This window comes from Nerophis lumbriciformis, linkage group LG24 (genome assembly GCF_033978685.3).
Source record: "Nerophis lumbriciformis linkage group LG24, RoL_Nlum_v2.1, whole genome shotgun sequence".
Lineage (NCBI taxonomy): Eukaryota > Metazoa > Chordata > Actinopteri > Syngnathiformes > Syngnathidae > Nerophis > Nerophis lumbriciformis.
The window spans coordinates 35,909,879-35,932,090 of record NC_084571.2 but is presented as its reverse complement, the minus strand read 5'-3'; the positions used below and the strand labels follow the sequence as shown (position 1 = coordinate 35,932,090).

Here is a 22,212-nt window from a genome sequence, read left to right as displayed (position 1 = left end):
CATCACAAAGAAAAGCAGGTGCTCATGACAAATCTGACAAGTCCATGACTAAACTTGTAAGGGTCCTAAAACATCATCATTGCAAAGAAAGCATGTCTGATGATGAGTGTGTTTAATTGCAAAACACTGTTAAAAATAGTGGGCTATATATTCAACTCAGCATGGATGTAAACAATGGTTGTAGATGTATGCAGCGAACAAACTTACAGGCAGACCGAGTTTGACAGCATCCACTGGTGCTTGGAAGGGCCAGGCAAACTGGTGTTTCCACAGGGCCTTAAACCCCACCTTGAGCAGGTAGTGCAGCTGATTGGTCTGGCGCTTGGGCCTGTCAGGGTTGATGTATTCCGGGGGCGGAGGGTTGCCGCCTGTCTGGGGCTGCCCCTGGCCGCCGCCGCCGCTGCTACTGCTGCTGCTGCTGCTGCTGCCGCCCGACATCTGCGCTGCGTCCAGGCCGTCCCCCATCCTGACGGGGTTGGGCATGGGCTCTGGCCCCGGAGCGGGGGCTGGAGCGAGGGCAGGGGGAGCGGTGTTGGCAGTACACCAGTTCAATCTTGGCCCCGGCACAGACTCCACTGACAGAGCACCACTGATCCCATTGCACTCTTCGCTGGACTCTCTAGGGGGAAAGAAGAGGCAGACGGTCATTTCTACCTCTTGCAAGTGTTTTAATCTATGCTACCCTTAAAGTCAGAAAAAAGTAATTAACATACCCATAGTGGAGAAAAGCACTTAAACAGCTCTTTGCTGCATACAGTTATATACAGGTAAAAGCCAGTAAATTAGAATATTTTGAAAAACTTGATTTATTTCAGTAATTGCATTCAAAAGGTGTAACTTGTACATTATATTTATTCATTGCACACAGACTGATGCATTCAAATGTTTATTTCATTTAATTTTGATGATTTGAAGTGGCAACAAATGAAAATCCAAAATTCCGTGTGTCACAAAATTAGAATATTACTTAAGGCTAATACAAAAAAGGGATTTTTAGAAATGTTGGCCAACTGAAAAGTATGAAAATGAAAAATATGAGCATGTACAATACTCAATACTTGGTTGGAGCTCCTTTTGCCTCAATTACTGCGTTAATGCGGCGTGGCATGGAGTCGATGAGTTTCTGGCACTGCTCAGGTGTTATGAGAGCCCAGGTTGCTCTGATAGTGGCCTTCAACTCTTCTGCGTTTTTGGGTCTGGCATTCTGCATCTTCCTTTTCACAATACCCCACAGATTTTCTATGGGGCTAAGGTCAGGGGAGTTGGCGGGCCAATTTAGAACAGAAATACCATGGTCTGTAAACCAGGCACGGGTAGATTTTGCGCTGTGTGCAGGCGCCAAGTCCTGTTGGAACTTGAAATCTCCATCTCCATAGAGCAGGTCAGCAGCAGGAAGCATGAAGTGCTCTAAAACTTGCTGGTAGACGGCTGCGTTGACCCTGGATCTCAGGAAACAGAGTGGACCGACACCAGCAGATGACATGGCACCCCAAACCATCACTGATGGTGGAAACTTTACACTAGACTTCAGGCAACGTGGATCCTGTGCCTCTCCTGTCTTCCTCCAGACTCTGGGACCTCGATTTCCAAAGAAAATGCAAAATTTGCATGGTTGGGTGATGGTTTGGGGTGCCATGTCATCTGCTGGTGTCGGTCCACTCTGTTTCCTGAGATCCAGGGTCAACGCAGCCGTCTACCAGCAAGTTTTAGAGCACTTCATGCTTCCTGCTGCTGACCTGCTCTATGGAGATGGAGATTTCAAGTTCCAACAGGACTTGGCGCCTGCACACAGCGCAAAATCTACCCGTGCCTGGTTTACGGACCATGGTATTTCTGTTCTAAATTGGCCCGCCAACTACCCTGACCTTAGCCCCATAGAAAATCTGTGGGGTATTGTGAAAAGGAAGATGCAGAATGCCAGACCCAAAAACGCAGAAGAGTTGAAGGCCACTATCAGAGCAACCTGGGCTCTCATAACACCTGAGCAGTGCCAGAAACTCATCGACTCCATGCCACGCCGCATTAACGCAGTAATTGAGGCAAAAGGAGCTCCAACCAAGTATTGAGTATTGTACATGCTCATATTTTTCATTTTCATACTTTTCAGTTGGCCAACATTTCTAAAAATCCCTTTTTTGTATTAGCCTTAAGTAATATTCTAATTTTGTCACACACGGAATTTTGGATTTTCATTTGTTGCCACTTCAAATCATCAAAATTAAATGAAATAAACATTTGAATGCATCAGTCTGTGTGCAATGAATAAATATAATGTACAAGTTACACCTTTTGAATGCAATTACTGAAATAAATCAAGTTTTTCAAAATATTCTAATTTACTGGCTTTTACCTGTAATGTGCTAGACTGGCTTGTTTTACTGTAGAGTAGTAGACCTTTGCTATGCTTTTTAGGAAGTTGTGATACAAAATTGTCTATACAACTTTACACTCAATAATCCACAAAGTCACCCAAGGTGAACAGAAGCCCAACAACATTAAATCATCACATCAAGTTTAATTTGGCCGAGATTAGTTAGTTATTATTAGAGATGTCCGATAATATCGGCAGTCCGATATTATCGGCCGATAAATGCTTTAAAATGTAATATCGGAAATGATCGGTATCGGTTTCAAAAAGTAAAATGTATGACTTTTTAAAACGCCGCTGTGTACACGGACGTAGGGAGAAGTACAGAGCGCCAATAAACCTTAAAGGCACTGCCTTTGCGTGCCGGCCCAGTCACATAATACATACTTGCCAACCCTCCCGAATTTTCCGGGAGACTCCCGAAATTCAGCGCCTCTCCCGAAAACCTCCCGGGACAAATATTCTCCCGAAAATCTGCCGATTTTCAGCCGGAGCTGGAGGCCATGCCCCCCTCCAGCTCCATGCGGACCTGAGTGAGGACAGCCTTTTTTCACGACGGGAGGACAACAGGGTGACAAGAACTAAATCATCCAGACTAGAGATAAATTGTATTATTATGTTTATCTTACCTTAAAATAAATATATTTATTAATTTAAAAAAAAAGAAAAACTAAATACATTTTTACTATATTTTGCTAAAAACATCAAAATTAATTGTATTTTTATTTGTATTTTTTCTGACTCCTTATTACATCCAGGCATTATAATTATACATTAAAATAAACATATTTAAAATAATTCATTTTAAATTATCATAATAATTCATTTAAAATTACCATATTTAATCATCAAAATAATTGCTTGTTTATCAACAACTTTAGCATTTTATTCATTACATTTTGAAGCTCTCAGAAGCCAAGTTATGTTATATTCCTTAAGATTTATGTATGCAAGTTTGAAGTATCAATTATCTAAACACAGTTTTGTTTGCATATTTTCAGGATATATATATATATATATGAAATACTTGACTTGGTGAATTCTAGCTGTCAATATACTCCTCCCCTCTTAACCACGCCCCCAGCCATGCCCTGCCCCAGCCCCGACCACGCCCCAACCTCCCCACCTCCCGAAATCGGAGGTCTCAAGGTTGCCAAGTATGACATAATATCTATGGCTTTTCACACACACAAGTGAATGCAAAGCATACTTGGTCAAAAGCCATACAGGTCACACTAAGGGTGGCCGTATAAACAACTTTAACACTGTTACAAATATGCGCCACACTGTGAACCCACACCAAACAAGAATGACAAACACATTTCGGGAGAACATCCAAACCGTAACACAACATAAACAAAACAGAACAAATACCCAGAACCCCTTGCAGCACTAACTCTTCCGGGACGCTACAATATACATCCCCCCCAACCCCGCCCACCTCAACCTCCTCATGCTCTCTCAGGGAGAGCATGTCCCAAATTCCAAGCTGCTGCATGTTAAAACAAATAATGCACTTTGTAACTTCAATAATAAATATGGCAGTGCCATGTTGGCATTTTTTTCCATAACTTGAGTTGATTTATTTTGGAAAACCTTGTTACATTGTTTAATGCATCCAGCGGGGCATCACAACAAAATTAGGCATAATAATGTGTTACTTCCACGACTTTATATATCGGCATCGGTTGATATCGGAATCGGTAATTAAGAGTTGGACAATATCGGAATATCGAATATTGGCAAAAAAGCCATTATCGGACATCTCTAGTTATTATTATCGGTATTAAAAGGTACTTATACAATCGCTGAAATCTTTAGACCAGGTTTTTTTTTTTATAACAAAATAAATAGACACACAGTAGGAAACTCCACTATTTTGCATGTTTTGTGTTTCTTATGCTTCACTTATAGTGTTTTAGTCTTAGTATTTTAGCTTTGTTTGTGCCATAGCACCTTAATATTTATTTGAATGAAAAGAGCTTAACAAAATAAAAATCTATTACTAGAGATGTCCGATAATATCGGGCTGCCGATATTATCGGCCGATAAATGCTTTAAAATGTAATATCGGAAATGATCGGTATCGGTTTCAAAAAGTAATATGTATGACTTTTTAAAACGCAGCTGTGTACACGGACGTAGGGAGAAGTACAGAGCGCCAATAAACCTTAAAGGCACTGCCTTTGCATGCCGGCCCAGTCACATAATATCTATGGCTTTTCACACACACAAGTGAATGCAAAGCATACTTGGTCAACAGCCATACAGGTCACACTGAGGGTGGCCGTATACACAACTTTAACACTGTTACAAATATGCGCCACACTGTGAACCCACACCAAACAAGAATGACAAACACATTTGGGGAGAACATCCGCAACGTAACACAACATAAACACAACAGAACAAATACCCAGAACCCCTTGCAGCACTAACTCTTCCGGGACGCTACATTATACACCACCGCTACACCCTAAACCCCCCACCCCCACCCTACACACCTCAACCCCGCTCCCCCCAACCCCGCCCACCTCAACCTCCTCATGCTCTATCAGGGAGAGCATGTCCCAAATTCCAAGCTGCTGTTTTGAGGCATGTTAAAAAAAAAGAATGCACTTTGTGACTTCAATAATAAATATGGCAGTGCCATGTTGGCACTTTTTTCCATAACTTTAGATGATTTATTTTTGAAAACGTTGTTACATTGTTCAATGCATCCAGCGGGGCATCACAACAAAATTAGGCATAATAATGTGTTAATTCCACAACTGTATATATCGGTATCGGTTGATATCGGAATCGGTAATTAAGAGTTGGACAATATCGGAATATCGGCAAAAAAGCCATTATTGGACATCTCTAGTTTCAACCTTAAGTGTTGGTTGCATGTTATTCAAAAAAGATGTGAATGCATTGTTTACGTGCTTGTTTGTATCCATAATTCATTTATACCTAATTCCTTTACAAGAAATAACAGGAATAGAGGAAGCTTTACCTGTACTGTCCAGTATTCGGTATTTATTTCTCAGCTTTTAATTTAAATTTTAAAAATGTTAATTTAATATGGTAATACTACCCATCTGGAGTTTTACTGCGGTTATTATTAGTTTGTAGATACATCCTAGTGCAGGGGTCGGCAACCTTTACCAGTCAAAGAGCCATTTTGACCAGTTTCACAAATTATAGAAAACAATGGGAGCCGCAAATTTTTTTTGAAATTTTAAATGAAATAACACTGCATACAAAGTTTTTTTTTGCTTTGTGCTATGTATAACCAGGGGTCTCAGACACGCTGCCCACACCTTTTTGTCGAATTTGAAAGCTGGTGCGGCACGCGGGTTTTAAATGAATGGCGCTTGTCAGCGTCTTGCGTGCCGTGATGGTACAGCATATAGCACCCACTACAGTCAGCGTGCCTGATCAGCCACACGTTGTATGGGGCTTCCGATTGCTCACGTAGGTAACAGCAAGGCATACTTGTTCAACAACCACACAGGTTACACTGACGGTCGCGGTATAAAAAAAACAACTTTAACACTCTTACTAATAATGCGCCACACTGTGAACCCACACCAAACAAGAATGACAAACACATTTCGGGAGAACATCTGCACCGTAACACAACATAAACACAACAGGACAAATACCCAGAATCCGTTGCAACCCTAACTCTTCCGGGATACATTATACACCCCCGCTACCAAACCCCGCCCACCTCAACCGACGCACAGAGAGAGGGGGGGGAGGTTGATGTGTGAGGGAGCAGGGTTGGGGTGGGGGCGGGGTTTGGTGGTAGCACGGGTGTATAATGTAGCCCGGAAGAGTCAGGGCTGCATGGGATTCTGGGTGTTTGTTCTGTTGTGTTTATGTTGTGTTAAGGTGCAGATGTTCTCCCGAAATGTGTTTGTCATTCTTGTTTGGTTTTGGTTCAAAGTGTGGCGCATTATTAGTAAGAGTGTTAAAGTTGTTTTATATGACCACCGTCGGTGTAACCTGTGTGGCTGTTGACCAAGTATGTCTTGCTGTCACGTACGTGTGCAAGCAGAAGATGTGTATTGTTTAACAAGTGTTGGGCTGGCATGCTGTTAATACAGATTATAGAGGGCGCCAAATGTTGTACCATCATGGCACGCCCTTATTATAGCCGTAAGGGTGAAAATCGGTAAATATTAATCCTGGGAGTTTTCTGCGAGAGGCACTGAAATCCGGAAGTCTCACAGGAAATTTGGGGGGTTCAGCAAGTAAGCTGCTGAGCCGCATCAGAGTGATCAAAGAGCCGCGGTTTGCCGACCCCTGTCCTAGATGAAATCATAAAAAAATGAAGCATGGAGTAAAACTGACACATTTTGACAATAAACCTATGTATATATATATATATATATATAAATATATATATATATATATTTGCACTGCCTGAGCGCCTAATGACGGTCATTACAAAGGCTGATGTCCAATGTGTGTTGAATTTGAAAACTCGCACCATGTAGTGTAAATAAGGCAACTGTGACCCAATTTAGTCAAGTGAAGTGAATTATATTTATATAGCGCTTTTCTCTAGTGACTCAAAGCGCTTTACATTGTGAAACCCAATATTTAAGTTACATTTTTAAACCAGTGTGGGTGGCACTGGGAGCAGTAGGTAAAGTGTCTTGCCCAAGGACACAAGGGTAGTGACGAGGATGGCGGAAGCGGGGGTCGAACCAGGAACCCTCAAGTTGCTGGCGCGGCAACCACTTTACCAACGGAGCTATACCGCCACATTTAAACATGAAAACGACTCCTATGTACATGGATGTGACTTATTTGAGTAAAACCTAATTATGGCTCGTCTCTACTATCAATACGTACAGGACCTACTTGAACCCATCTCTTCAAAAAGGCTTTAGGCTTACACGAGTGTGGGTCTGTGAAGAACTGCATTCTTGATGAGTCATTTTTATGGGGAAAGGGAAGGAATTTGTGCAAACACATGACCATCGCCTAGGCCTCCTGGAGAATCTGACTAACTATCTGAGGTCATAGTGCCAAGATGCAATACCTGAAGCAGACCAGTTTGAGTCATGGACACTGCAAGGATACTCCCATGTACTCAATATGATACAGCCCAGGCATGCATCTCAAGCATGCAGCGAACCAACAAATATAGATCCGATGCATCCTGGTAGGATTGAGTGAGTCAACAAAATGCAGTGTGTAAATAACCTTGGCAGGGGCAGAGGGCAAAGTGCAAAAGACAATATGAGTGCCGCTCTGCATGGATTACACAGCCAGGCGTCTCAAATAGTGTCCTATCTCAAGTTTCCTGAGGAGCCCTCAAGTTGGAGGGAAGAATGACTTGGAAACGATCACAACTCTTATAAACGCATGCTGATATGGCTGGGATGACCACAACAAAAACAAGCACAAAAGTACATAAAGCAAAATACATTCTGGAACACTAAGCACTCCACAGGAAGTAATGATCAACACACTCTATTCACCAACTATAAGTTTTAAAAAGCGACAAACACACGATATTAAATATATAAAAGAATGAAGGTGTCTAATAATTAGAAGGTGTTTATATTATTATTATTGTGTGAATGCTTATATGGTTTTCTACACCACAATTCATCCTTCTTCAGATTTTGGCGCACTCTACCTTCCACATTTTTCATCCCATTCAAACCGTTCCAATTTCAAACTGTTCAGTCTATTCGGGAATCGCAGGCTTTCCATTGACAAATTCCAAAAATGTCCACATTTCCCAGAATTCCAGGTTTTCCGGGACATTTTTCCCATTCAAAATGAATTGGCCATTTTTCCAACATTTCCCAGAATTCCAGGTTTTCCAGGACATTTTTCTTATTCAAAATGAATTGGCCATTTTTCCCACCATTTCCAAATTTTTCAACCGATTCAAACCTTAAACATATTCCACGCATCCTGTCCTGGAAAACCTGGAATTCTGGGAAATGGTGGAAAAATGGCCAATTCAAATGATCATTTTTACAAGTTCGAAAAAAATTCCAGGAATTCCCAGAATTCCCGTTTTTCCAAACCCTTTTTTCTGTCGAATACTCCTTCCACATTGTTCAACCGTTCCACCGTCCAAACATTTCCCTTAATCAGGACAAAAAACCTAAGTTGTTTTTTAACTGGAAAAATTCCCGAAATTCCCAGAATTCCCGTTTTTTTCAAACCATTTTCCCCACTTTTGTCTGTCGACTATTCCTTCCACATTTTTCAAACCGTTCCAACTTCAAACTGTACAGCCTATTCGGGAATCGCAGGCTTTCCCTTGAAAAATTCAAAAAATGTCCAGATTCCCCAGAATTCCAGGTTTTCCGGGACATTTTTCCCATTCAAAATGAATTGGCCATTTTTCCACCATTTCCACATTTTTCAACCGATTCAAACCGTTCCACCTTCAACATATTCCACGCATCCTGCACATTAAAACTATATTTTTTTCAAGTTCGAAACAAATTCCAGGAATTCCCGTTTTTTCAAACTCTTTTTTCTGTCGACTACTCCTTCCAAATTTTTCAACCGTTCCACCATCTAAACATTCCCCTTAATCAGGACAAAAAACTAAGTTGTTTTTTGAATTGGAAAAATTCCCGGTTTTCCTGAAATTCCAGGATTTCCCATTTTTTCCAAAACCTTTTCCCCCCCTTTTTTCTGTCGACTACTCCTTCCACATTTTTCAACCGTTCCACCGTCCAAACATTCCCCTTAACCGGGACAAAAAAACAAAGTTGTTTTTTGAACTGGAAAAATTCACGGTTTTCCCCAAATTCTAGGTATTCCCTAATGCCATTTCTCAATTAAAAATGTTACTGCTTCAACATTTCTCGACCGATTTGAAAAATTCCAACACTAACCATCAGAACATTCAAAATTTTTTTGCATTTTCAAAACCAATTCCCTTTTTTTCCCGAAATTCCAATTAAAATCAATGGTACATTCCAAGTTCCACATTTTTTATCCGATTCAAACCGTTACAACTTCAAAATATTCAGCATGTTCAGGAAGTGTGTGCTCCTATTCAACAATTGTAAAAAAAAAATTCCCGGATTTCCTAGATTATCAGTTTTTATGGACATTTTCCCCATTCAAAATTAATAATCCATTTTTCACACTTCCACAATTCCAACCTATTCAAACCATTCTAACATCAACACATTCCAATCATTCTGGACATTCAAACTAACACTTTCCCAAGTTCCAAACCAAAGTACTGTTTTCCTGGAAATTCAAACTCTTCAACTTTTAAACCATTCCAACATTCAAACTATTCTTACATTCATACTACATTCTGTCAGCATTTCAGTTCAACTTCTACTCTGAGGCAGGGTCTAAACTGAGTCCCACAGGAACTAAAATACCTAGGTGTTTGGTTGAACTGACGAGCTACGCGCTTCTCCTAGTCACGACAGAGACCTGCCATATTTTAAAGTTCCAAAGAGTTATATACAAGATCGCAACAGCAACAGGAAAAATGGACGCAGCCAGCGAAAAATGTATATCATTTATTAATAAAATTTTCAATCCACTGCTCATCGGTAAAACTGGGGAGAACCTTTCTCCACCAGTCTTCTACTTCAGTCCAGACCCAGACGGACGGCGAGGAGTGTTGTGCAATGAGTTGCAGCAACATCTGAAATACAACGAGAATACGTGTGTCACACAATGCATAACGTTGCCTTGTGGATCAATAAAGTTTGTCTAAGTCTAAGTCTAAAATATCCACACATTGCAATCTGCTCAATACTAACAGTCAAATACCGCCTGGAATGTTTACTTATAGGATACGTAGGCCTATACAATCAGCACAAACAGTAATTAATAATAAGTGACTTAATCTAAAGAGGTTTATTAGGCCTTCAAAAAACAATACGATTTTTTTTTGTTATTCTTATAGCCAGACCTCTGAGGAAGGCAACAGTTGCGGCCGAAACCGTCAGGTACGGAATTAAACACAGGTCTGGCTGTAAGAATAATAAACTCGAACAAGTGACTTACTTATCTGCGGCGCGTTGTTATCCTTTCGTCTTCCATGAAACAAAGAAATATCGGCTGTCGCGGGATTCCTCGTGCCCTTCCCCCTCGGTGTGCTCTTCCATTAAAGGGGAACATTATGACAAGACCTATGTAAGCGTCAATATATACCTGGATGTTGCAGAAAAAAGACCATATATTTTTTTAACCGATTTCCGAACTCTAAATGGGTGAATTTTGGCGAATTAAACGCCTTTCTAAGAGCGATGACGTAACAACGTGACGTCACATCGGGAAGTAATCCGCCATTTTCTCAAACACCGAGTCAAATCAGCTCTGTTATTTTCCGTTTTTTCGACTGTTTTCCGTACCTTGGAGACACCATGCCTCGTCGGTGTGTTGTCGGAGGGTGTAACAACACGAACAGGGACGGATTCAAGTTGCACCAGTGGCCCAAAGATGCGAAAGTTGCAAGAAATTGGACGTTTGTTCCGCACACTTTACCGACGAAAGCTATGCCACGACAGAGATGGGAAGAATGTGTGGATATCCTGCGACACTCAAAGCAGATGCATTTCCAACCATAAAGTCAAAGAAATCTGCCGCCAGACCCCCATTGAATGTGCCGGAGTGTGTGAGCAATTCAGGGACAAAGGCCCTCGGTAGCACGGCAAGCAATGGCGGCGGTTTGTTCCCGCAGACGAGCGAGCTAAACCCCCTGGATGTCTTGGCTCACACCGTCAAGAGAAGAATATCGACCCTAGCTTCCCTGGCCTGCTGACATGAGGGTATGTCTACAGAATATATTAATTGATGAAAATTGGGCTGTCTGCACTCTCAAAGTGCATGTTGTTGCCAAATGTATTTCATATGCTGTAAACCTAGTTGATAGTTGTTAGTTTCCTTTAATGCCAAACAAACACATACTAATCGTTGGTTAGAAGGCGATCGCCGAATTCGTCCTCGCTTTCTCCCGTGTCGTTTTCGTCGGTTTCGCTTGCATACGGTTCAAACCGATAAGGCTCAATAGCTTCAGTTTCTTCTTCAATTTCGTTTTCGCTACCTGCCTCCACACTACAACCATCCGTTTCAATACATTCGTAATCTGTTGAATTGCTTAAACCGCTGAAATCCGAGTCTGAATCCGAGCTAATGTCGCTATAGCTTGCTGTTCTTTCCGCCATGTTTGTTTGTGTTGGCATCACTATGTGACGTCACAGGAAAATGGACGGGGATTTATAACGATGGTTAAAATCAGGCACTTTGAAGCTTTTTTTAGGGATATTGCGTGATGGGTAAAATTTTGAAAAAAACTTCGACAAATATAATAAGCCACTGGGAACTGATTTTTAATGGTTTTAACAATTCTGAAATTGTGATAATGTTCCCCTTTAACGTTATTAGATGCCAAATTTGACCACCCATTGTTATTATTCCTTGCAAGCAGACGATCATGAACACAGTAGCCTACGAGGTCTCCCTTCTTGCTTGTGTTGTTTCTCTGTTCACTTTTCGCGGGCGGGTTGTTGGTTGTTTCGCAGTGGTGGGTGAGGCGCTTAAGTAATACGTCACGGATCGCAGGCGGATATGCATGTTTCTTACCAAGGTCCCCGGCATCCTCAGCCATGTGTGAACGTGAAAAGGAAAAGTCCCTATGGGGAAAGGTAGTTCCTATAACTAAACTCGAGTGCGCTAGTTCTTAGGACTGCGCCCCGAGAACTAGTGTATGCGAATCCGGCTTATAGTACCGTACCTGTCACGCTTTAAACTCCTTGTGCAGGTCTGGATGTTTGTTATTTAAATGTTTACCTAAATTTGAAGCAACGGTGGTAATGCTGTATTGACACATTAGGCAAAGCATTGATTTTAAACACTTCCATGTTTAAAGTGTCACCTTTATTGATAGTTCTGAAGCCCAAATACCTTCATATTGACTTTCATGCACCCTTTTTATTAACCAGTAGTATTGTTGTTATTTTGTCATTATTACTTAGGATGCTTTTTCTGATTGTATGCGCTCAGTGTGTGCCTTTTGACACACGAATGCGCCCCACGGCAGCACATGTGGATGAAAAATAACTACGGGTGTTTTCCAAAGGCAATAGTACCTTTTTTAATTCTTGAATACTAATAATTCTTATTAGTAGCGATGTACTGGCTTTGATTAGAGGTGACAGAGCTTTCGCCGTTGCTGCTCCCAAGCTCTGGAACGACCTACCCCTGAGTGTTAGACAAGCCTCCTCTCTTCCTGTTTTTAAATCTCTCTTAAAAACATACTTTTATTTCATGGCTTTTAACACTGAGTGATATCCATCCTGCAATGGCGCCCCATAATACACCTGCTGTGAACCTGTTTTTATGTTTTTATTTATTCTATTTTAATTATTTATTTTTTATCGTGTTCTGTTTGTGTTGTGTTGTGTTTGCTCGGTACTCGTTTTATCTTTTAACCTGTTCATTGTACAGCACTTTGGCTACCCCTGTGGTAAATTTTAAATGTGCTTTATAAATAAAGTTGATTTGATTTGATTTGATTAGAATTAAAAAAGTCAGGACACTGACTGAACGACGACAATCTGCAGAACATGCCATCAATGAGTCTCTAAACTCGTGGCCCGCCACTTCATTTTATTTGGCCCTCAAAAGCCTGGAAATAATATGTATCAATAAAGTACTGTAACTTTTCTTACTGAATGTATTCTTTCTTTCTATTTTGGGAGAAAACAAATAGATGTACTCCACGTAATTGCAAATTATGTAACTTAAATATTGTCTAATTATGCAAAAAAAAAATATTATCAAACATTACATTTTTTAAATCAAAATAAATACTAATAATAATGATTTCAAAGCAAGTTATCCATCCAATTGTGCAATGTAAAAGTAACAATAGATTTCATGGTAAATTTGTGAAATTTACTGTGGTTTTTACAGCATTTTTCTCTATATGAAAAAAACAGTATTTTTTTACTGTAATAAACTGTGGTGCCTTTTTGGCATTTACAGTAATACACTGAAAAATCTACAGTTGTTGATTTGTGGGGGAAAAAAAAAAAAAAAAAAAAAAAGGCAGTTCAGGTGCCAAAATTTGACTGTAAAATTGCAGTTCTTTTTATTTATAGTAAAAAAAAACCATACATTTTACAGTAAAATTCTGGCAACTGAGCTCCCTTTTTTTTTACTATAAAAACAGCAGTATTGTTTTTCCACTTACAGTAATATACACTACATTTTGAGGTGAAATTATTGCAACATACCATATTTTTTTTTTACATTTTAGTTTTTTTAAAATCTACTAATAAAATGCATAAAAACATTGTGTAATAATAATAGTATCAATCAATCAATCAATGTTTCAATTATATAGCCCTAAATCACGAGTGTTTCAAAGGGCTGCACAAGCCACAACGACATCCTCGGCTCAGATCCCACATCAGGGCAAGGAAAAACTCAACCCAATGGGACAATGAGAAACCTTGGTATTAGTATTCACTGTTAGAAGCGGCCCTCTGGGGCCAAACATAACTGCGATGTGGCCCTCAGTGAAACCCACTTTGACACCTCTGCTCTAGTGCATAATGTCTTATCCCACTAATAAATATTGCCAGATGGTACTCAAACACCCTCAGAGTGACATTAATCTACAATCTAGCACAAGAGTAAAACTTCTGGGAGCACAACTACACCTTCACCGGATTAAAGCATCTGTTGTCGGCACAGATCCAAACAAATTTAAAAAAAAAAACGGCTCACGAGTCACGATAGCTGTCCACATTGTCACCTCTTCATGTCTATTTGTGTGTGGGCATCGGTTGCCGTCTTATGCAACTAAGTTCCACTCATCAAGTTTCTGACACGTATTGTTCGTATTAGACATCTGGTGTACTAGCGAGCGAAGGGTTTTAGTAAGTTATGACATTTCACAGAGGCTGACATACACTTATGTTGGAATTGATTGTTTAAGAAAATGGAAAAGACAATGTTTTAGTTCCCTATTTGAAAATAGTAAGGTGCATATCACATGTACATTGAAAGTTGAACAAGACTGTCACATTCTCTTGGTGTAGTTTATAGTCTGGTCTAGTAAACTTGGACTGGTGACATTCATAAATAAATACAATGATAAATGGGTTATACTTGTATAGCGCCTTTCTACCTTCAAGGTACTCAAAGCGCTTTGACACTATTTCCACATTCACCCATTCACGCACTGATGGCGGGAGCTGCAGTGCAAGGCCCTACCACGACCCATCAGGAGCAAGGGTGAAGTGTCTTGCTCAAGGACACAACGGACGTGACTAGGTTGGTAGAAGCTGGGGATCGAACCAGGAACCCTCAGGTTGCTGGCACGGCCACTCTCCCAACTGCACCACGCCGTCCCCAACATCGCCCATCTTTTACGTGGAATTTAAAATATTGACTATGAACAATAAAACACTGAATATTAACAACTTATGAACATCGCCTCTCTTTTACGTGGGATTGAAACTATTAACTATGAACAATAAAACACTGAATATTAACAACATGTGAATGGTAAATGGGTTACACTTGTACAGTGTTGGGTTAGTTACTGAAAACCAGTAACTAGTTACAGTTACTAGTTACTTTATTTCAAAAGTAACTCAGTTACTAACTCAGTTACTTAAACCAAAAAGTAATGCGTTACTGTGAAAAGTAACTATTTAGTTACTTATATTTTTTTTTTTTTTTTTTTTAAGGCCCCATTTAATGCCCTTTTAGCCTTCATTTTAGTACTGTTATTGCACTGGAGAATAATACAATCTGTTGATCAACTTGACATGCATTTGCATCACTGAACTCTGCTAAGCAATGTGGTCTACATACAACACACAAAGACAAAGATATGTTTTAAAGGGCCAATTTGTTTCAGACCAGAACAAATTGACAAAACTATTTTAAATAGCTGCAACTTAACATACATAAGTAACAAACAGCATAATAACAACATAGCTGTAAAACAAGAAAGGCACACACTACATACATAAAGCCTAACCAGGCGTTATTTTATCTCAAGGAATTCTGAAATAAAATCATGTCTGAAGCCCAGAACACTCTACACATTTCCCCACTTAGTTTAGAGAAAAGGAAATATTAGCCTGGCCCACTAGTATCCCTCTTTAGGTTTGTGAACTTTATAGTCTAAACATTTAGAGTGATGTGATAATCAAACACTCTAAAAGTCTAAAATGAAAGAGTATATAAGAGAATTGACAGAGTGTGTGTACCTTCAGTGTGCAGTGCCTCATTAAAATCCAGCCGCTGTTGGAGGTGAAGTGTGTGTCTCTTTACTAGCTTCGTCGAAGCATGTTGTTTTTGTCGCTGTTTCAGCATATTTGAAACTTACATTCAACTAAAATGTTCTTTTCTTTGTGGTCGATAAAAGAAACGTACTGAAAATATCTCCATTTTAAGAAACTCGGCTTCGGGGTTCGCCATGACGTCTTGATAGTAGACACAGACACGCCCCCTCCCACACACACACACACACACACACACACACGTACACACAGACAGCGCGCGGCGCGCCTCTTTTTTGTCGCCTCTTCAGCAGCGCTGCAACACTCAGATCTTCTCAGTTTCTAGCCGATACTACATAAAAAATAACGCAAAATATCGCAGAAACGCATCATGTAGTAACGGTAACTGAGTTACTGAATATAAAAAATAACGCGTTAGATTACTAGTTACCGCCGATAGTAACGGCGTTACTTTGTAACGCGTTAGTCCCAACACTGCACTTGTTAGCGCTTTTCTACCTTCAAGGTACTCAAAGCGCTTTGACACTATTTCCACATTCACCCATTCACACACACACATTCACACACTGCCATGCAAGGCCCTAACCACGACAGTAGCAAGGGTGAAGTGTCTTGCTCAAGGACACAACGGACATGACGAGGTTGGTAGAAGGTGGGGATTGAACCAGGAACCCTCAGGTTGCGGGCACGGCCACTCTCCCAAAAGCGCCACGCCGTCCCCCTCCATTCACTGGAGAAGCAAGTTAGCACTAGCTCCCTAGCGAGCTTAAATGCTAACATGAATACTTTATACATTAAGGTCTTTCCCCATTGAGAAACGACATACCCCAATCTAAACTTGTATAAACACTTTGCTGTTTAAGCAACTGAACTCTTCAATTGTGCACATTCAACCTACAAGCTCTACAAGCAGTCATTTGCTAAAATCAAAAAAGTTCATTTTATTTCTCATTAATGTACACTCAGCATCCCATTTTGATAGAAAAAAATGAAATTTTTGCTAATTTATTCAAGAAAAACTGAAATATCGCATTGTCACAAGTATTCAGACCCTTTGCTGTGACACTCATATTTAAACTCACATTCTGTCTATTTCTTCGGATCTTCCTTGAGATGCTTCTGCTCCTTCATTGGAGGTCTGCTGTGTTTAATTCAACTAATTGGACTTGATTAGAAAAGGCACACTATGTAAGTAAGACCTTATAGCTCACACAGTGCATGTCAGCGCAAATGAGAACCATGAGGTCAAAGGAACTGGCCTTGCAAGGAGCTCAGAGACAGAATTGTGACAAGGCACATATCTGGAAAAGGTTACAAAAATAATTTCTGCAGCACTAAAGGTTCCGAAGAGCACCGTGACCTCCATAGTCCTTAAATGCAAGACAATTAGGGCGACCATAACTCTTCCTAGACCTGGCCGCCCAACCATACTGAGCAATCGTGGAAGAAGAGCTTTAGTGAGATACGGAAGAAGCCAAAGATCACTGAGGCTGAGGTCCAGACATAAACTAGGGCAGGGGTCGGCAACCCAAAATGTTGAAGGAGCCATATTGGACCAAATATACAAAAACAAATCTGTCTGGAGCCGCAAAAAATTAAAAGCCATATTACATATAGTGTGTCATGAGATATAAACTGAATTAAGAGGACTTAAAGGAAACTAAATTACCTCAAATATAGCTACAAATGAGGCATAATGATGCAATATGTATAGAGATGTCGGCAGGTATTATCGGCCTATAAATGCTTTAAAATGTAATATCGAAAATTATCGGTATCGTTTTTTTTATCGTTTGTTTTTTTAATTTTGTTTTATTAAATCAACATAAAAAACACAAGATACACTTACAATTAGTGCACCAACCCAAAAAACTCCCTCCCCTCATTCACACAAAAGGGGTTTTTCTTTCTGTTATTAATATTCTGGTTCCTACATTATATATCAATATATATCAATACAGTCTGCCGGGATACAGTCCGTAAGCACACATGATTGGTCCACTAATAGTACTAACCTTTAATAGTTAATTTGACTAATTTTCATTAATTACTAGTTTCTATGTAACTGTTTTTATATTGTTTTACTTTCTTTTTTATTCAAGAAAATATTTTTAATTTATTTATTTTATTTTATTAATTTTTTTAAAAAGGACCTTATCTTCACCATACCTGGTTGTCCAAATTCGGCATAATAATGTGTTAATTCCACGACTGTATATATCGGTATCGGTTGATATCGGTATCGGTAATTAAAGAGTTGGACAATATCGGAATATCGGATATCGGCAAAAAGCCATTATCGGACATCCCTAAATATGTACATATAGCTAGCCTAAATAGCATGTTAGCATCGATTAGCTTGCAGTCACGCAGTGACCAAATATGTCTGATTAGCACTCCACACAAGTCAATAACATCAACAAAAATCACCTTTGTGCATTCATGCACAACCTTAAAAGTTTGGTGGACAAAATGAGACAGAAAAAGAAGTGGCATAAAACACGTCCTAGAAAGTCGGAGAAAATTATGCATGTAAACAAACTACGGTGAGTTCAAGGACCGCCGAAATTAGTAGGACAAAACGGCGCTCGCCAAATACTCGAATCAGTGAAGCATGTTTAATACAAACAGTGTGCTTTATAACAATTAGGGAGGTTTGTGTAATGTTTGTCCTCCTACAGAAACCATATTAAAACAAAAAATGTATTTTTCCCCCTCATCTTTTTCCATTTTTCATACATTTTTGAAAAAGCTCCAGAGAGCCACTAGGGCAGCGCTAAAGATGCGGCTCTAGAGCCGCGGGTTGCCGACCCCCTGCACTAGGGAGATGGGAGAAAGTTTCACCAAGTCAACTATCAGTCCTCCATCAGCCGGGGCTTTATGGCAGAGTGGCCTGACCGAAGCCTCTCTTCAGTGCAAGACATATGAAAGCCCACATAGTTTGCCAAAAAACACACGAAGGACTCCCAGACTACGAGAAATAGGATTCTCTGGTCTGATGAGACAAAGATTGAACTTTTTGGTGTTAATTCTAAACGGTATGTGTGGAGAAAACCAGGCACTGCTCATCTGTCCAAAACAATCCCAACAGTAAAACATGGTGGTGGCAACATCATTTTATGGGGGTGTTTTTCAGCTGCAGGGACAGGACGACCGGTTGCAATTGAAGGAAAGTTATACTGCAGTCAAGTACAGAGATATCCTGGAAAGAAACCTCTTCCAGAGTGCTCAGCACCTCAGATTGGGCCGAAGTTTCACCTTCCAACAAGACCAGACCCTAAGCACACAGCTAAAGCAACAAAGAAGTGGCTTTGGAGCAACTCTGTGACCATTCTTGACTGTCCCAACCAGGACCACGACCTAAACCCAAATTGAGCATCTTTGGAGAGACATGAAAATGGCTGTCGACCCACATTCACCATCCAACCTGAAAGAACTGGAGAGGATTTGCAAAGAAGAATTGCAGAGGTTCCCTAATCCAGGTGTGAAAAACTTGTTGCATCATTCCCAAGAAGACTCATGGCTATACTACAGACCTGAGCAAATTACAGCTCTCTTAAGATGGTCATTCCTGCCCGCCAGACATTTCCACTTAATTTTGATCAAGTATAGGGCTCTCTATTCCATTGGATAGTCTGATGTTTAGCTCGTATCACCATGAATTAATTAACGTGGACCCCGACTTAAACAAGTTGAAAAACGTATTGGGGTGTTACCATTTAGTGGTCATTTGTAAGGAATATGTACTGTACTGTGCAATCTACTAATAAAAGTTTAAATCAATCAATCAATCTGCTTTTTGTAGAAAGATCTACGCCTCTTGCATACTTAGATAGTTTGAGCGCTGTTTTGCTGCACAACATTCATTATTATTATTTATCTTGGCTTGGTGGATAATGATAACTGTGATTATTTTGATCACTGTAACCTTTTAATTGATTGATTGAAACTTTTATTAGTAGATTACACAGTACAGTACATATTCCGTACAATTGACCACTAAATGGTAACACCTGAATAAGTTTTGCAACTTGTTTAAGTTAAAAATTAAAATAAAATCTAAAAATAAAATTAAAATAAATAAATAAATAAATACAAATAAAAATACAAATAAAAAGCTTCGAGGTCGGTATAAACAACCAGAATTATTTCGTACACCGTATCGATTTTTTGAGAAAATGAAAGGCTTTTAAGTGCGCCTTATAGTCCCAAAAATATGGTAATATAAACGTAGCAATTGTGTGGGTGAAAATTGACTATAAGTAACGTTTGGCAAATAGCCAAAGTAAGACATTAGAGTAATCACTTTTAATAATTGGCTAGAGTAATAGAATAGAATAGAATAGAATGGACTTTATTGTCATTATATTTGCATATAACGAGATTAAGGACTCCAACTTAAGGTGCGGTAGTGGAAACAACTATGGGATAAAAATAAATTACACAAGAAGTAATAGATAAAAAATAAGAATTGAAATAAACAGACTACTATCCAATAAAAAATAATAAGCAATCCTGTACAACAGGGGTGCTCATTACGTCGATTGCAAGCTACCGGTTGATCTCGGAGGGTGTGTCAGTCGATCACCAGCCAGGCATTAAAAAAATAGTCCTAAAAATGAGCGATCATAAATCTTCACTATGACGTCACTTTCGTCACTTGATTGACATTCACGGCACCCGAGGGTCTTCTGAGATGACGCTGGCCGCTGCCAGCTCATTAAAATTACCGACTGGAAGGCAAGAAACACTTTATTTCAACAGACTCTGGCGCCGTACCTGTCGTCAAAACTCCAAAGACCGACTGCACAGTTGCACAGTTGCGCTAACAAAATAAGAGTCTCAGAAAGCTGGCGTGCACAAGCTAGCAAGCTACGGAGTTTGCCGACAATATATTTCTTGTAAAGTGTATACAAAGGAGTACGGAAGCTGGACAAATAAGATGCCAAAAACCAACCACTTTCATGTGGTATTGGACAGAAAGGAGGACTTTTTTTCTCCTCCATTCAAAAATGTGGACATTATCAGCACCACTGTCTGATTACAATCAATGCAAAAGTCATCAGAATCAGGTAATACACCAACTTATATTCTTGTCTTCATGAAAGAAAGGAATCTATATGTGTTAAACATGCTTGTATTATCTTTAAACACCTTTAACTTATTAACAATATTAACTATATGTGTTAAACATGCTTGTATTATCTTTAAACACCTTTAAGTTGTTAACAATATTAACTATATGTATTAAACATTCTTGTATTATCATTAAACACCTTTAATGTTTTAACAATATTAACTATGTGTTAAACATGCTTGTATTATCATTAAACACCTTTAACTTGTTAACAATATTAACTATATGTATTAAGCATACTTGTATTATCATTAAACACCTTTAATTTTTTAACAATATTAACTATGTGTTAAACATGCTTGTATTATCATTAAACACCTTTTACTTGTTAACAATATTAACTATATGTATTAAACATACTTGTATTATCATTAAACACCTTTAATTTTTTAACAATATTAACTATATGTGTTAAACAGCTTGCATTATCATTAAACACCTTTAACTTGTTAACAATATTAACTATATGTATTAAACATTCTTGTATTATCATTAAACACCTTTAATTCTTTAACAATATTAACTATATGTGTTAAACATGCTTGCATTATCTTTAAACACCTTTAACTTGTTAACAAAAACATATATTTCATAAATAAGTAAATGTAAATTATATATATGAATGAGGTAGATCCCCACGACTTGATCAATTGAAAAGTAGCTCGCCTGCAGAAAAAGTGTGAGCACCCCTGCTGTACAATATACAAAACAATATACAAAATACTATACAATATACAGAACAAGACAAGAGTACTGGAGTAATAACAATCAGTGTCGGATGTATTGCCCTCGAAGGGTAATATTGGACAGTAGGGTATTAGGGTAGGATATTGTATAGGGGTGAATTATTTATTATAAGTTTGAGTTCAAGATGGTGACAGCTCTGGGAAAGAAGCTGCCTCTAAATAATACTTAATTCTACTTCAGAGTGATGAGTGGAACGAGAGAAAGAACAATGGCAGACACGAAGACACCTGTATTGCTTTCCAGAACTGAAATCAGTATTACGACTTATACCGATGTAAACGGTCAGACAATATATGGTAAAAATCGAACGTACCACACAGGTCCTAACAGCATGTCCCATCCTGCTCATCCAGCAGCTGAGCGGAAATAGCTGGCAGGGGTAGTGACCAGAGAGTACATCTGTGTGCCATTGTAAGAATGATTCACTCCCCAAAAATGTTCCTGTGCTGCCACGCTGTGTGTGTGTGTGTGTATGTGATAGCTTGAGCTAAATCCAAGCATGGATTTGTTCTTTGTTGTCCCTGACTTGACTGGGAACTCACACTAAAATAAACAACTTGCAGGGATTCCACACATAAATATGCTTCAGTTTGGCACGCTAAGTACTTTAAAATGATGGCTCATTTGTATAGACAAAGCTATATACAGTATCGTTAGTTTGTTATGAGACCCTGATGGAATACAAACAGGAA

At 39.3% G+C, this 22,212-nt stretch overlaps 1 protein-coding gene across 2 annotated transcripts in view; it reads right to left on the bottom strand.

Annotated features, from left to right (window-relative positions):
• Window positions 1–22,212, bottom strand: part of brd4 (bromodomain containing 4) — a 111,405-nt gene that overhangs the window by 49,499 nt on the left and 39,694 nt on the right. For both annotated transcript variants that reach the window (XM_072916019.1, XM_061982044.2), the window contains exon 2: window positions 208–619. In XM_072916019.1, the coding sequence (XP_072772120.1) occupies window positions 208–483 (276 nt within the window). In that variant the 5' untranslated portion in view covers window positions 484–619. The remainder of the gene's footprint in view (window positions 1–207; window positions 620–22,212) is intronic.